The 17,578-nt window shown below is 39.6% G+C and overlaps 1 protein-coding gene across 1 annotated transcript in view; it reads left to right on the top strand.

Annotated features, from left to right (window-relative positions):
* The window catches only part of LOC102244863 (alcohol dehydrogenase 1-like), a 16,842-nt gene extending 7,360 nt beyond the window's left edge, over positions 1–9,482 (top strand). Inside the window, 8 exon segments of the mRNA XM_014543159.1 lie at positions 1,175–1,313; positions 3,188–3,275; positions 3,419–3,638; positions 3,831–4,091; positions 6,458–6,470; positions 6,473–6,592; positions 7,407–7,545; positions 9,458–9,482. Coding sequence (XP_014398645.1) covers positions 1,175–1,313; positions 3,188–3,275; positions 3,419–3,638; positions 3,831–4,091; positions 6,458–6,470; positions 6,473–6,592; positions 7,407–7,545; positions 9,458–9,482 — 1,005 coding nt within the window.
* The last annotated feature ends 8,096 nt before the right edge of the window (positions 9,483–17,578 follow it).

Below are 17,578 nucleotides of genomic sequence, written 5' to 3'. Positions count from 1 at the left end.
TGTGGAACAACGTCTGAATAGCACAACATACCTAAGTATCATTGCTGATCAAGTTCATCCTATCATGTTGATGGTGTATCCCAATGGAGATGGCTTCTTCCAACAAGACAATGCACCATGCCACAGTGCTTGTATTGTGCAGGAGTGGTTTCAAGAACATGAGGGAGACTTTACCTTGCTTAGGTGGCCCCCACAATCACCAGATCTCAATCCAATTGAGCATTTGTGGGACGAAGTTAAAAGAGCCATCAGGCAGCTGGTTCCACAACCATCAAATCTCACAGAACTGGACAGTGCTATTCATCAGGCATGGTGTCAGATTCCTCGCATCACCTTTCAACATCTCGTGGAGTCAATGCCAAGAAGAATCGTCGCAGTATTGAAGGCAAAAGGTGGCCCAACGAAGTTCTGATGGGGTGGTCATAATAATCTGGCCACTCAGTATGTGTATATATCCCACGTTCAAAGGCTGTTAAATCGCATTGTTTACCCATATCTTCAGAAAAAAAATCACTTCTACTGTTGTGGTAAACAACCTGCTTCCCTATTTATAATGATCTGGCCCTCTAGCCACTTCAGCGCGAAATTATAGCTAATTTGCCTACCAATGTCAGGTAGTCATAATAATCTGGCCCTCAGTGTATATAATCATGTCATCTGCAAATAGTGACAGTTTTAATTTAAATTTGGGTACCTTTTATTTCTTTCTCTTGCATGATTACTCAGGCTAGGACTTCTACTACTATGTTGAATAATAGTGACAAGGGTGGGCATCTTTGTCTTGTTTCTGATCTTAAAGGAAAAGCTTTCAACTTTTCACCTCAAAGATGGTGCTATTGATACATGGTCAAAAAGTCCTTCATTGTAATTGCCCCTCATATTTCAAAACTGTTTTATGACATGGGCTGTACAAAGTAGATTTCAAAAAAACTCAGTTTATTTCCAGGTCTGAAACATGTGCCATATGACTTTGGGCAAGTCATTCCAAGTCTTTGAATCCCCCTTTCCTCACCTCTAGGTTTGGGATAATAAGGCCTGCCCTGTGTTCCTCTGAGAGTTGTTATAAATATCAAAGAGATAATTCATATAAAATTTTTAATAATCATCCTCAGATAAAAGAAAGAGGAAAAAAAATCCAAACCAATTGATCTTTTGTCACTTAATTCCTATGCAGCTCAAATCTACAGGGATCTGTGGTTCTGATGATCATGTACTGAAAGGATTGTTCCCCATGCATTTCCCTTTAATCCCAGGCCATGAAGGAGCTGGTATTGTGGAGAGTATTGGCACAGGAGTGAGCTCAGTGAAACCAGGTGGGTAATGGGCCATAAAAGCCTTTCCATGAACAACCTGCCAAAGAGCTATCTTTACACAGTGAAGAAACTTATAATGCATTAACCTATTTATAGAAGAAATAACTTGGTTTACCTCTAGATTCTTCTAACTAATTATATATCATGATATTAAATGTATCTAGTCATTCCAAGAGTCACACAGTTTCCCTGCTGTCATCTCTAGCAATCCAGGGGCAGTGGTTGGGCCAAGTATATATTCATAGCCAAATGAATGTTGAGATGGGACCAGTGGACTTCTAAATAGATTGAAAACCTCTTAGGGTCAGGGACATTTGGGGAATATATATATATATTTGTTTAGTACAGGGCCTGTGTCAGGGGTAAAATACATTGAATGGGTTTGACAAATGAATAAATGTTCTAAACAACTAGAACACAGAACTTGAATTTTTATTAATAGGATGATAGTGCTATTTCAAAGAATCAAAGAAAGCAAGTATACGCCCTTTCCAAGACTAATCAAAAGGGACCTTGGCACACCTATTCTGAGCATGTCTGAAATGATCCGAGTGAATAAAAGCAGTCACATGGATTAAGATACTAGAAACACTCACAGCCTGTAGCCACGCACACAGAGAGAGCTAGGAAAGTGCATGGTCAGAACATTCACAAGCTGCCATCAAGGTATTCATTTGCCAAGCAAGTATGGATGTCTACCCTACATATGACACTAGTTATAGTAGGAGGGACAAAAGTAGAAAGTCATGGCCTTTACATCTCCAAGAACATACTGCAAATAGGAGGGATATATACTGTAGCTACTCTTCAGGTAGAAAAATTCCAGTGCAAGTTTTATTGAAAACGATGAGCACTTGAAGAGAAAGGACGAGAGCAGAACTTCTGAATTTGAGATCCAGTACCTTTGGGTCAGTGAAGGTACGATGTGCTATATCTAAACTACAAGAGATTTTTTAATGCCAACTAAGCTCTGCAAGAGGCCGAAGGGGAGTAGTTTCTGCGTTGTAAAAGTTTGTAAGGACTCGTATCGGAACAATATTGTAGAACTCTGCCGCGGCCTTTGTAAGCTGTGATGATCATGTTGATTTTCGTCCCTGACCCTACACTTAGTCTGTCCCCCTAGGGCCCAAGAAGGCCAGCTAGTAACTGGATCCAAATGTAATCAATATTCTTCCCACAACTCTGCAACTTAAAAGCCACCCTCCATAGAAAGTGCTCCAGAAGCAGGAAGAGGAATTACTTTTATTCTCTGAAGTTACCATGTCTTGGAATTTAGCTTCACTAAGAAAACATGTCAGAGGTCTGTCTGCTATGGGTCAGTGTGGGGAGACTATGAGGAGGCCTCCTAATAAAAACAGAATAGTGAGAGTGGATATAATAATCAGGGGCACTTTATTTTATATATGTGATTGCAATAGCATTATAGTTGATGAACTATACATGAATAGCATGAATGTGGGGCAGCGAGACTCAGTAAAGAGAGTTCTGCTGTTATCTAGCCAGGCCACTTTAGGCAGGTGGCAACTACTGTGGAACTTAAATCTTTCAAAGGGATTAAACTAGATGATATCACTAAGATTCAGTCCTGATTTCATTATTCTATTTTCAGAATAGAGGCAAGCCAACTTACAACTCTCTATCAAACAGGGGATATCTCCAAATTTCCATTATTTGCCCAAAAGAATAATGGCATTTCTGAAACCAGGTTATATGGTTTCTTCTGCCAAACAACCATGGGAAATGTTATACTGGCTGCTGTAATCTGTCCACTCCAAGTTTTCAAGTCATCCAATGAAATCTTTATAAACACATTATTGTATTTCTGTTCCAATAATAATTTTAACTAATGATCACTTTTTCCCCCCTATATATAGGAGATAAAGTCCTCACACTCGTTATTCCACAGTGTAGAGAATGCAATTCCTGCTTGCACCTGAAGGGAAACTTCTGTGAGAAACAAGAGTTAGTACATTAACCCCTCACTCTTTTACTAAATTGTTTATATTGTGCAAGCATTGACCTGTAGCTAAAGGTGCTCACTTTTCTCTTTACAACTCCATGTCCGTGCTGGTACCTGTGCCTGTGTCTGTGTCACTGTGGATTAGTGTTCTACCTGCTTCTGGATTAATGATGGATGGGACGAGCAGATTTACTTGCAAAGGAAAAAAGATTTATCACTCTTTCCGCACAAGCACCTTCTCTGAATACACTGTTGTGCCTGAGTTTTCAGTGGCAAAAATTGATGATGCTGCTCCTATGGATAAAATTTGTCTCATAAGCTGTGAGGTACCTACAGGCTATTGGGCTGCTGTTCACTCAGCCAAGGTGAGGAAGACCCCTGTGGAATAGTATGTGTCGTAGTGATTTGCCTAGAAAACATTAAAACTAGACCAATGTTTCAACTGGTATTCCAAAAGTCTCAATGGTTGTTTTTGTTTGTTTGTTTGTTTGTTTATTTTCTTAATTACACGTGTCCAGGTTTGATTCCTAATACAAACATGTCTGGTGAATTTGTAGGTCACCCCTGGTTCCATCTGTGTGGTCTTTGGACTTGGAGGAATAGGCTCAGCCATTGTCATGGGCTGCAAAGCCTCTGGTGCTTCTAGAATCATCGGAGTTGATATCAATGAGGAAAAATTTCCCCGGGCAAGAGCTTTAGGGGTCACTGATTGTCTGAACCCTCGGAACCTCAAGAAGCCAGTCCAGCAAGTGGTCAAGGAAATGACAGTCGTTGGTGTTGACTTTGCCTTTGAGGCCATTGGTCTCGTTGATACCATGGTATGTAGGCTTGGGGCACAATGAGATGTTTAACCAATGAATACACCTTAAATATCCTCATGCAGGTAAGTAAAAAATCTCCTGAACATATGTTTTAGAACTGTGAACCCCAAATCTAAAAATAGAACATAAATTTACTCTAAGGCATTCATTTTTATAAACAAACAAAATAGAAACAGACTCATTGATAGAGGACAGACTGACAGAGTGGAGTGGAGCAAGGGGGTTGGGTAAAATAGGTGAAGGGATTAACAACAACAAAAAAACCCTCATAAACACAAACAAAAGTATGGTGATTATCAGAGGGAAAGGGGGCTGGCAGATAGAAGAGGCTAAAGGGGGAATAAATGGTGACAGAAGGAGACTAGACTTAGGATGGTGAACACATAATACAGTATGCAGGTGATGTAATATAGAATTGTATACGCAAAACCTATGTAATTTTGTTAACTAATGTAACCCCAATAAATTGATTTTGAAAATAAAAGAAATATATATTTAAAGATATGTCATTATAGTATACAAAGTTTAAACATGCTAAGGCCCATAATACCAATATTCCCTTTTCTTTATTCCTAGCTCTTCATATATGTGTTTATTTAACTAGAGGCCTGGTGCATGAAATTTGTGCATGGGGGTAGGAGGGTGTCTCTCAGCCCGGCCTGCACCCTCTCCAATCTGGGACCCATCGGGGGATGTCCGACTGCCAGACGAACCGGCAGTTGGACATCCCTCTCACAATCCAGGACCGCTGGCTCCTAACTGCTTGCCTGCCTGCCTGATTGCCCCCTAACTGCTTTTGCCTGCCAGCCTGAATGCCCACAACTGCCCTCCCCTGCGGCAACCCACCTCCCCCACCGGGACCGGCCTCCTCCACACTGTGCAGAGTCACAGGACCTCCAGGCCTCACTGTGCAGAATGGCTGCTGGGCCTTGCCTCCACTGTGCACGTGGCCATCTTGTGATGATGTGAAGGTGCGACGACCTAGGCTATTATTAGTATAGGTCAGTGATGGCAAACCTTTTGAGCTCAACATGTCAGCATTTTGAAAAACCCTAACTTAACTCTGGTGCAGTATCACATATAGAAATTTTTTGATATTTGCAACCATAGTAAAACAAAGACTTATATTTTTGATATTTATTTTATATATTTAAATGCCATTTAACCAAGAAAAATCAACCAAAAAAATGAGTTCGCGTGTCACCTCTGACATGCGTGTCATAGGTTCGCCATCACTGGTATAGGTTATATACATTATTTATTTCCCATCAGATATTTATGTGTGTCCTGTGTCAGAATCATCCATTTGTTTGAAAAAATTAGCTTTTATGCACCTGTGTTACATTCTAGGGATAAAAGGGTGAATAGAATAGGCACTGCACTCTTGGATCTTACAGGTTAGAAGAGGGAATATAGACATTCAATACATTTCAGTACGTAGCTAATGTACTTAGCCAAAGATTGAAATAGAAGTAGTAATATAGGCAATTGGAAAGAGACAAGGAAAAATGGAGGAAAAGGGGGAAGACAGCAGAATTAAGACCCAGAAAGGAAGTGAAAACAGATAGATACAGCCCTAACCGGTTTGGCTCAGTGGATAGAGCGTCGGCCTGTGGACTCAAGGGTCCCAGGTTCGATTCCGGTCAAGGGCATGTACCTTGGTTGCGGGCACATACCCAGTAGGGAGTGTGCAGGAGGCAGCTGATTGATGTTTCTCTCTCATCGATGTTTCTAACTCTCTATCCCTCTCCCTTCCTCTCTGTAAAAAATCAATAAAATATATTTTTTTAAAAAAAGAAAACAGATAGATATGAAGAAATACACTATACATCTTTAGAAAATTGACTTTTTGAATTAAAAAAATGAAACTTCACACACAAATATGTACATATTTGTTTTGTTTTGTTGTAATAGAAATGAGTTGGACAGAAAGTCATGGCAAGTAAGAAGGTTAGACAAAGAATACAGGGTATGGCCTTTGAGGCAGTGGGTATTTTATTTAATAAACACATGGTGCTTACTATTTGCCAGACAGTCTTCTAAATGTTTTAAGAATGACAAATCACTTAATACTCATAACTCTATGAAGTAGATAGTATTATTTTATTATTATTTTTTTTTACAAATAAAGAAGTTGAGGCATTTGAAGGTTAAGTAACTTACCTAAAGGTCACACAGATAGCCGAGTCTGTGCTTTTACCACTAAACTCTATTGGTTCTCTAATGGGATCCCACCACTGGCAGTCTTGAAGTTGAAGTTGAAGTAGCCCCTGCCCAGGAAGAGGTTAGAAATCCTTCCACCTCTGGTGGTACTTGCTATTTATAAAAGGAAATGTACTTATATTGATGATTATCATTGTCAGCTTGCTGCTTGGGATTCTGCAACCTGAGCTACGGTGTCTGTCTGATCGTTGGGTGGGCTCCACCAAATACAAAGCTTTGCCTTGAAGCAGAAACGATTATCTCTGGACGGACAATGAAGGGTGTATGTTTAGGAGGTAGGTGGGTGAATAAATGGAACCAGTTTGTTGATCTCATGAAATCATTTTTAATTTTGTAGAAATATGGAATTCAAAATTCCTCTCCTTGAAGAAAAACAGCTATAATGGTAGAAGTCTCCAAAGATTTCTCCTCCAATGAGTTTGTGCATTTTGCAAATCAATTTTAGTTTATTTAAATAAGCAACTTTTTAAAGTTTGAATAAAATATTATCTCATGCAAAATAGTTTTGGCATTTTTTCAGTGTTCGAAATAATTCAGTCAACTTTGGTTCTAAATTGGTGGCTTCAGTTTGTTGTGCTATTTTAACAGCAATGCTCTTTGGATAATTATATCCACCAACCTGGTGTTTTGGCACTGATTTTTGCCTTCCCAGAGGAGCCCTTATTTCTGAGCAATACTGAGCAACAGCTTTAATAAATTAACATTCCCATCTCCACCCATTCCTCTGATGGTAAGTTCCCAAGCCATCACTATATGTGTAAATAAAGAGAGGAGAAAATGGTTGTGCAATAGTAAACCCAGGAGGGGGGTCAAAGACTGGTAGTTGAAAAGGGCCATTTTCCACTCAGTAGCATGTAAATATTGACCCAATTTTTCTTCAAAAGAGTTCTAGGTAACAGAACTCTTTATGGAAGCCACATTTAGCAACAGAAGTCAATGGCTTCTGATGTACAAATCTATTATTTTTTATGTTCAATGGTAACTTTTCAGAGGAACACTATCCATCTCCATGAATTATTTGATTTTTTTTCCTTTTTGTTGGCTTGGTATTTCTCACATCTTATTACAATAGCTTTTTTGTTTTTGCAGATTATAAAACCAGAGACTGTATTCCCCAACTAGTGACTTGTTACCTGCAAAATAAAATTAATATAGATCCATTAGCAACCCATCAGCTTCCTTTTGACCAAATCCACAAAGCTTTCGAGTTGTACCATGCTGGAAAAGTGTGAGTGTTTTATTTTATAATCTTCTATATTCTGAACTATATTCAGAGAAAATCATTCTTCAAGCATTTTGTGAGAAAGAGATGGCTACTTGGGCCTTCAATATTTTTCATATGCTCCACCCTATTTGCTACTAGGATAAGAAAAGGTCTTACCTGCAGCCCCTTCTTTGGGAAAGACCCACATCAACCTATTTCAAAGAAATGTTCAAGAATTTAGTTTAACACTAAGAAACATTCTAACCCACATTAGTCAATTATGTGTTATTTTTCTGGTTAAAGAAATAACCTAGAATTGTTGGGGTCCAGCCCCAACAGGTCCAGGGGGTCCCAAAGGTGTGGAAGGAGTTGGCGAAGAAGGAATGACACAGAGGCAGCGTTCAGTTGATCAGCATAGTTGGGTTCTCTCTTTATTGTCCTGTTACATCTGTATTTATACTATTTGATCCTATAAGCATGCCTCTATAATCACATCATGGTATGTTTTGGGTCCTCCCTTGACCTTCTACAGTTCCTTGTTTCATGTCCATAGTTTCTTATCTGACCTTTGCCAAAAATCCCATCTCCATCTAGTTCTGTTGATTTTAATCCTACCCATTCTATTCCAAGGTGTTATCTCCATTCCAAGGTCATTTCTCTACTTTTCTGTTAAGCTACAAGGAAGTAACTGAAGGAGATTATCCTAAGTAAAGACCATGTAGCTTAATCGTGATTGTTCGTAGTTAAGGTGATTAACTACCCGCCTGGCACTTAGTTAAGGGGTTTTACTGATTCCCTTCCTTAGTCCTGTTAATCCCTAACTCCAGGGGAAAATCCCCACCTTCGGAAAAAACCTTTCTTGGGGAGGTGGTCCTGGTTAAAACACATGGTGTTAAGAGGGGGAGCAAACATATGCCATATACGCCAGGTCCCTTGAAACATATGCTGTGCAGATGTTTCTTCCCTGCAGCGACTGTGTCAAGCAGCAAGCGCGGACCAGCTTCCAGCATAGAATAAATGAGTTGACTTTACTAGAGTCTTACAAGGAATCTTAGAGGCAGAAGTTTAGACTCCACTCAAGACACAAATCCTTTCTGCATTATTTCTGACAAGTGGTCAGTCTGCTTTAGCTAGCACACCTTCAGGGATAGATTATTCACTCATTGTGTTCATACATTCATTTATTCATTCAAAACATATGTAGTGATGGCACACTCTATGCCATGAATGCCCTAAGTGCTGAAGATACATTGGAAAACAAGCAATAAGCAATAAAGGGGGGATTACTCCTGTGATGATTCTAGTTTGATTTCCCGGTTTGATTTCCTCATTCTGATTGCAAGCACATCTTTCTTCTCCAACTGCACCTATATTCTTTACTTGTTAAGCAATGTTTAAATAGGTTTAATCTATGTTTTTAAATTTTACACTGCTATCCCTTGTTGGTTTTGACCTAGCATGTCAGCCATTAAATCAGAAATGCAAAGTCAAGGAATCTCATATGAAATTATAGGAACAAATTATGAAGAGTGGAGGGAAGGGATTTATCAAGCAGTAAGCATACTGCCAAAGGAAAGGAACCAAGGGAACCCATTTTTCTTCCCTAAATAGACATGGGACTATATTCTAAAGCTACAGAAAAGCTTATCAGAAGCTGTAGCAAAGGGTTTTAATGTTTTTGTGGTCATGCAGCCAGAAGAAACAGTGCTGAAAGCTGGGGGCTTCCATTCATGGCTGATCCAGATGGTGATATGAAAGATATCCCAATCAGATGGTGTGGTGATATTTCTTATAGGTGAACTAAGGTGAAGATGGAGTTGGGAGTGGACATGGTTAAGCAATGCAGACTCTCATGATACAGTGCATAATTGCTTTGCTGAAATCATTGTTTCTCAAGCAATTCAATCATTTTAACATTGCACTTTTATGTTTCCAGCATCCGCTGTATTCTGCTGTTCTAAGATCCAAGATGATAAAAGGCACAAGATAATCCTTGGACACTTCCTTCTTTTCCTATTTCACTTTCCTGATGGTTCCAGTGCAGTGGAATAAGGGGCATCAGAGATGGAAATGCAATGTGATTGTGCAAAATAAAACAAGTGTGTTTTGAATGTAATCATAATAAAATAACTTCTCAGAGAACAAACCTATAATAATAAAAGCATGATATGCTAATTAGACTGGACAAAGCCGAGGCTGGGAGGGAAGCCTGGGTCCTGGGTGCCAGAGGGAAGCCGGTGCCGGCAGCCGGGGGAAGGCCTACTCTTGCACGAATTTCGTGCATCAGGCCTCTAGTATTATATAATTCATTCTGTGTCCTTTAAAAAAATGATGGGATTTAATTGGTGATATTGTTCATGCTACTATCAGTCCAGCTGATCTGTCATTAGTCCATGAAAATTGTCACTGAGTTATCCCTTGTTCACATCCTCAAGTTACCTTCATGATATACAGATTTCTCTGTATCTTCCATGCCACTCTAAGTTTTATATAATGATTTGAGTCTTGCTGCACAATAATTGGTGTATGCCATGAATGCCCTAAGTGCTGAAGATACATTGGAAAACAAGCAATAAGCAATAAATGGGGGATTACTCCTATGATGATTCTAGTTTGATTTCCCGGTTTGATTTCCTCATTCTGATTGCAAGCACATCTTTCTTCTCCAACTGCACCTATATTCTTTACTTGTTAAGCAATGTTTAAATAGGTTTAATCTATGTTTTTAAATTTTACACTGCTATCCCTTGTTGGTTTTGACCTAGCATGTCAGCCATTAAATCAGAAATGCAAAGTCAAGGAATCTCATATGAAATTATAGGAACAAATTATGAAGAGTGGAGGGAAGGGATTTATCAAGCAGTAAGCATACTGCCAAAGGAAAGGAAGCAAGGGAACCCATTTTTCTTCCCTAACTAGACATGGGACTATATTCTAAAGCTACAAAAAAGCTTATCAGAAGCTGTAGCAAAGGGTTTTAATGTTTTTGTGGTCATGCAGCCAGAAGAAACAGTGCTGAAAGCTGGGGGCTTCCATTCATGGCTGATCCAGATGGTGATATGAAAGATATCCCAATCAGATGGTGTGGTGATATTTCTTATAGGTGAACTAAGGTGAAGATGGAGTTGGGAGTGGACATGGTTAAGCAATGCAGACTCTCATGATACAGTGCATAATTGCTTTGCTGAAATCATTGTTTCTCAAGCAATTCAATCATTTTAACATTGCACTTTTATGTTTCCAGCATCCGCTGTATTCTGCTGTTCTAAGATCCAAGATGATAAAAGGCACAAGATAATCCTTGGACACTTCCTTCTTTTCCTATTTCACTTTCCTGATGGTTCCAGTGCAGTGGAATAAGGGGCATCAGAGATGGGAATGCAATGTGATTGTGCAAAATAAAACAAGTGTGTTTTGAATGTAATCATAATAAAATAACTTCTCAGAGAACAAACCTATAATAATAAAAGCATGATATGCTAATTAGATTGGACAAAGCCGAGACTGCGAGGGAAGCCTGGGTCCTGGGTGCCAGAGGGAAGCCGGTGCCGGCAGCCGGGGGAAGGCCTACTCTTGCACGAATTTCGTGCATCAGGCCTCTAGTATTATATAATTCATTCTGTGTCCTTTAAAAAAATGATGGGATTTAATTGGTGATATTGTTGATGCTACTATCAGCCCAGCTGATCTGTCATTAGACCATGAAAATTGTCACTGAGTTATCCCTTGTTCACATTCTTAAGTTACCTTCATGATATACAGATTTCTCTGTATCTTCCATGCCACTCTAAGTTTTATATAATGATTTTGCTGTTTCCACAACATGCTGGGGGGTCATATATCTTTGGAAGGCTAAAGGAGTTCATCACCACCAAACCGGTATTACATGAAAGGGTCTTCTTTAAGAAAAAGAAGGGGGGAAAAAGATAAAAAAAATATTAACAATAAAATGGCAATAAATACATATCTATTAACAATTGAATCTAATAATCAAAGTAAATGAACAAGGAATCTAGTGAACAAAATCAAATGATGAAAAAAATGGAACCAGCCCCAGACGGTATGGCTCAGTGGATAGAACCTTAGACTGTGGACTAAAGGGTCCCAGTTTGATTCCAGTCAAGGGCACATGCCTGGGTTGCAGGCTGGGTCCCCAGTGGGGAGCATGCAGGAGGCAGCCAATCAATGATTCTTTCTCATCACTGTTGTTTCTACCTTTCTCTCCCTCTTCCTTCCTCTCTGAAATCAATAAAAATATATATTTATTAAAAAACTGCTGCAGAAGAAAATTAAAAATAAACTGCTGCAGAAAATCATGCCAGGCGACAACAGAACCAATTACCGCATATGATGCTATGTGATCACATGGTAATCATTTGCTGAACATTTTTCCAAGCTGTGACTCTTGGATTTAAATATGTAGACTCTAGTTGTAGATATGTAATATTTATTCATGCCAGTGAAATGACTACCATGCTTTTTTCCCCAACATATGGCCTTCTCGCTAAAATTGTTTTAAAAAATAACAGCGAATTAATAACAAAAAATAATAATCTGCTAATTTAATTATATGTAAATCTTGGTTAAAAGCATTTTAAAATTAACCCACCTCCAGTACAGCAACCTACAATTGGCGGGTTCTCATGGGTTTCAAGCTTCTCCCTGAGAAGCTAAGAGTTTGTGCCCCAAATTGGGCTCCCCAATCCTTAGCACCTTTACTGGAGAGAAAAGGCCCCAAAGATGTCTGGCTTTGGAAATCAACAGGGCTTACATCCGGAGGACCCAAGGAACTGTGGGGACCTGGCATACTTTCTTGGAGGGGTTTGCACAGGGGCTCACTTGTTCTGGGACCCAGCACAAAGCACTTTGAGAGATGCCTGGACTATATGTGAAGGCGATACCTTTGCTAATCTTAAATCATCTACCAGAGGGTCAGGGACCAGTTGGGACTTTCTTGGGGGACAGAGGCACTGGTGAGTGCCATTGTTGCACTATCCCTCTACCTAAAGCTGTGGGCAGGCCCCGCTTTCTGTCTACAACTCCCCAGCAGTCTCACTAAAGCTGGTGGGCAAGCGCCATCCACAGAGGGGCCATCTCTTGATTGCCTGGCCCTGGAGGCCAAAGAGGCCTGCATTCCTGGGACCCATGTGACTGTAACAATTAAAGACAGTTGTAGGCAGGCTACCACACCCAGGGTGCTGCACAGACAGCAGACTCTAGCACATCCCGTCTGTGTGTGGGAAAACATTATTTATTTGTCCTAGAGCTTCAACCTGGGGGACAGGATTAAGGTCTGTCACACATCTAGAGGCTACAGAGGCACTCTCAGATGTGGGCAGCAGGGCAATATCATCTTTCCACAGCTCTCGGTACCTCCTGAAAAGGAGCTTATACACTTGTCTGAAGTCCCAATTTTTACAACTGTCAGCCAGGAGACACCTTCAGATTTCCATGGAGGTCAGGCTACTTACATAATCACAAAGGTTCAAGAGACAACTAAGAGGTAGGTCAAGGTTGAAAGATAAGGTTCATCACCTATGTGATACCACTCCTTCAAGACTAAGAGAGGCAGCTGTTTTGCAAATGCATAGAAACAAACATAGTGAGTCAAACAAAATGAGGAAACAAAAGAATACATTTCAAATGAGAGAAAAAGACAAAAACTCAGAAAAAGAACTTAATGAAAAAAATACTATAAATTAAAACCATAAACATATATTACTCACTCTCTGATAACCAGTTCAAAGTAATGATAATAAACATGCTCACTGAACTTGAGAGAAGAATGGATGAAGACAGTGAGAACTTCAACAGAGAGATAAAACTATAAGGAAATAAATAGAAATAAATGCCAAATAGAAATCAGAGCTGAAGAATACAATGACTGAACTGAAAAATACACAAGAGGGATCCAACAGCAGACAATGAAAAGATGAAAAGACTCAAAGATAGGGCAGTGGAACTCACCAAAACAGAGCAGAAAAAAAAGATGCACTCGATTCTTTAGTACACATAATGCAATGAAATATGATTCCTCATAGATCACCTAGTGCAGTGGTCGGCAAACTCATTAGTCAGCAGAGCCAAGTATCAACAGTACAACGATTGAAATTTCTTTTGAGAGCCAGATTTTTTAAACTTAAACTATATAGGTAGGTACATTGTTATTAACTTAATTAGGGTACTCCTAAGGCTTAGGAAGAGCCACACTCAAGGGGCCAAAGAGCCGCATGTGGCTTGCGAGGCGCAGTTTGCCAACCACGGACCTAGTGCATCCTACTACTTACATAGATGAAGAAACATTCAGAGAACTTGTTCCTGAGTCACAGATTTATAGGGCCCTTGTAGCTTGAATATTTTGTGGGAAGTCATACACATACATTGTCTCAATTCAAATAAAAACCTATAAAAAGGTCTCTGATGAGTAGCCAACATCACCTTTTCATTAACTTTTTTATTCTCCAGTGACTAGACCAAGGTGTGGCATATATTAATTGACACAATAAAAAAAGTTGAAAAATGAAGGAATAAATAAGATAAAATATGAGAAAGGCATTAGGACACTATTTTTTTTTAATCCTCATCTGAGGATATTTTTCATGGATTTTTAGAGGGAGTGGAAGAGAAATATTTATGTGAGAGAAACACATCAATTGGTTGCCTCCTGCAGGAGCCCAGACCAGGGCCCAGGCTGGGGAGCAGCCTGCAACCCTGCAACCAAGGTACGTGCCCTTGACTGGAATCAAACCTGGGACCCTTTGTTCCGTAGGCCAATACTCTATCTATCCACTGAGCAAAACCGGTTAGGGTAACTATTGTTTTTTGTTTCTCAAGTATAGTTAACAAAGACTTCAATTAGCCAGAAAGGTCCTACTCATCTCCCGTCTGGATTGCTCAAAACACAAAGTGAAATGGGCAGTGAGGAAACCTGAATCATTAAATGCTTGGACAACCTAATGAAAGTTCAAATCATGACAGTTTTGGAAAAATGAAGAAAGTGTTCAGCTTACTGCATTTTAATGAAATTGTTGTAGAGTATATAAGTCACAATAGATGTTATGAAATATAAAACATTTCTTTGATGATCCAAGAAATGTTATTCCACAATGGGGGGATAAGGACACATATGTAATACCTTAATCAGTAAAGAAAAAAAAAAACTAATTAAATACCTCTAAAAGCTATGAAAAAAGCTATGAATGACTATACTTAACTACAAAATATAAGATGCCATTGAAGTGTGACATATTACTCTAATATTGGGATGGGAAGACTGAGCGAAGTTTACAGTTTTTTGTACCCCTTGGACTCAATAACATAAGGGGTATATCAAGGCCATAGGATAAAAGCTACGACTGGAGATGGTAGAGAGGTCTTTGAGGAATCTCAGCTGTGTGAGTGTCCTCAGTACACTTTCATGTTGACATTCTTCCTTGGGAGGATTCAGCTCAAATATTTTGGCACTTGGCTATCACTAAGGAACCAAGTCCCCTTATGTTATTGTCACAGTCCAGTTTTATTCCCTAGTTAAATAAAGAAAATTTACATTTAGAAAAAAGGAGGGTCCAGATGACGCAGTTACACAGCCCTTCCCTGTAGAAATTGTTTTTCCATAATACGCATGCCCGTGACTCTCATTTATGGCATCAAATCCTTCTAAGACCTTAAACGCTCCTGGATGTAAATCAGTCAACTTTCAATCTTCTGTAGTCAGGAGCCGAGGCTGGCTGACTCTCAGTTCTGCTTAGCACTGTCCAATTCATAGCCAGTTGTTGTTTGATATACTCTGACTCTAAAACAAGTTTTATGTATTGGGAATTCCTCTTCACACATATATACCCCAGTAAAACAAATTAAATGTAATATACACGATGGGAAATAAAATCCATGAATAGGTGTCAATGACACCAGAATGATTCTACCAACATGTCCTCCCAGGCATTTTCTTCTCTTTATCCGGGATGGACCTGCTCTGGGGCCGCCTGTCAATCTTCCTGGAATGGAGACTTCCTCAGCGTGGAGAGAAAAGGAAGTCTGGTCTATGTCAGTTTCGCTGTCATGGTAACGTCCATCAATGCCTAAACTGGGTCAATACTGTACATTCCAGAAATCTGATAAAAAGACTTTTGTTAGTAAGACATGAATATGGTTTTATGAATAGGCATTACACTAAAAATCTAAACAATCAAAATTTAAAACCAGTTTCAATAAATGCTAAGATGTTTTGCTTATTTTTTTTAAAAAAGAAATATCCCATTAAGTAATATACTTGTTAGAAATTGCCATAAAATAGTACTTTTCAAATGTATTGTGGGAGAAGAAATAAATCTAATTTGTACTATACTGATAGGATTTTATGCTTCAGCCTCTGAAGGCAACATCACACGAACTGCTCAGAGACAGCAAATGAGCAAAGATGGCAGAAGCCGCTCCTGACTCCTTTGGTCTTATTGTGTCTGGTCTTCCTAGGACTGCCAATCTCTTCTAATTTTCTACCATATCCTTTCATTTTTCATTCATATTATTGTTTTTTCTTGGAAAATATGGCTTACCCTATTTTAGGATATTAGTAAAGAAATTAAGGACTAAATACTAATCACCTGACCTATCATTTCCATTTAAGTTGTTAATGTAACCAATGGAAGAACTAAAAGTAATATAATGAGAAGCTGTAAGGAGAAGAAGGAAAGGGAGAGCTGGCTGTCTCTTTCACAATATTAATATAATTTGTTGAAATTAATAAATCAGATAAAGTACAGATATATTATTTCATTCTATGGAGTAACCACTAGAAGAACTGAAAACAGGAAATTTTGTGTGTGTGCCTCTGATTATAAGCACTTCTGTTCTATTTTAAAATGGGAAGTTGAAGATGGACTCTCTAAAACCTGAGATGCAGGGATTCTATTCATTAACTCTGAGACTGAGCCCATTCACCCTGGATGTTCTGATGCTGGTGGTCTTACCAAACCTCTTGGGGATACATGATCCCATCGATGGCCCCAACACATGCTCGATGTCACTGTCACAGACATTCTCAGTCATTATAACCTGTTCCTCAGCCCATCGTGTCCTGCTCCACCCACTGCCACTCCTCACCTGTCACCCCTTAAGGACCACCTTATGTTTTCCTAGCTGAAATGTGAGCAAGATCTCAAATGACCCCCTTCAATAGCTCCCTTGCCCTACCTTTCTTCCTCTAAAAACCTTGCATTTTAAAATTATATATTTGATTGGTTTCAGAGAGGAAAATAGAGATAGAAGCATCAATGATGCTTCTGCATGTTACAAACTGGGGATCGATACCTCCCCTGACCTCTCCCTGATCCCTCCCCCGGCCATAGCACCGAGGGAAGGAGAGGGGAGGAGGTGGGGAACCATGGGGTGGCGGGGCACTGAGGGCAGCGTCAGTGTCTGGCATCTGTTCCTTCCGCACCCAGCCACTGTCACCTCCTCTCCCGACCCCGCCGGGGCCTTTGGGCCCTGGTCCGCCTGGCCCTGATTGGCCCTGATCACCCGCCAGGCCTAGGGACCCCCACCCATGCACATTTCATGCACCAGGCCTCTAGTATATTTATAGATTGAGTGCCAAGGTTGAGAAAACTTCTGTTCCTAAAACCAGATGACATAGATTACTGTGGTACTTGAGTCACTAAATATCTATTTTTGCATAAAGCAGTTTGACTTAGGTTTCTGTCCTGACTAATACAATGTTTTGTTTGTTTGTTGTTTTTTTAATTTAATTTATTGTTTAAAGTATTACAAATAGTAGTGCATATGTCTCCTTTTTTTCCCCATGGACCTTCCCCTGGCCTTTCCTACCCCCCAGCACATGCCCTCACCCTCCACCCCCTAGTGTCTTGCATCCATTGGCTATGCTTATATGCATGCGTACAAGTCCTTCGGTTGATCTCTTTAAATAATATCTTTAATTTTGATCCGTATTTCACACTCATTCCTTCTCTGTTACCTTTCACCAATCTTTACCATTTTTTTCTAAACTATTCTCTCTTCTCATCATTTCTTAATTTTTTTCATTATTCCCCCCCCCCTCCCC

The sequence above is a fragment of the Myotis brandtii genome, unplaced genomic scaffold (genome assembly GCF_000412655.1).
Source record: "Myotis brandtii unplaced genomic scaffold, ASM41265v1 scaffold1087, whole genome shotgun sequence".
Classification (NCBI taxonomy): Eukaryota; Metazoa; Chordata; class Mammalia; order Chiroptera; family Vespertilionidae; genus Myotis; species Myotis brandtii.
Note: the sequence above shows the minus strand (reverse complement) of the source record. Positions and strands in the feature narration are given on the sequence as shown.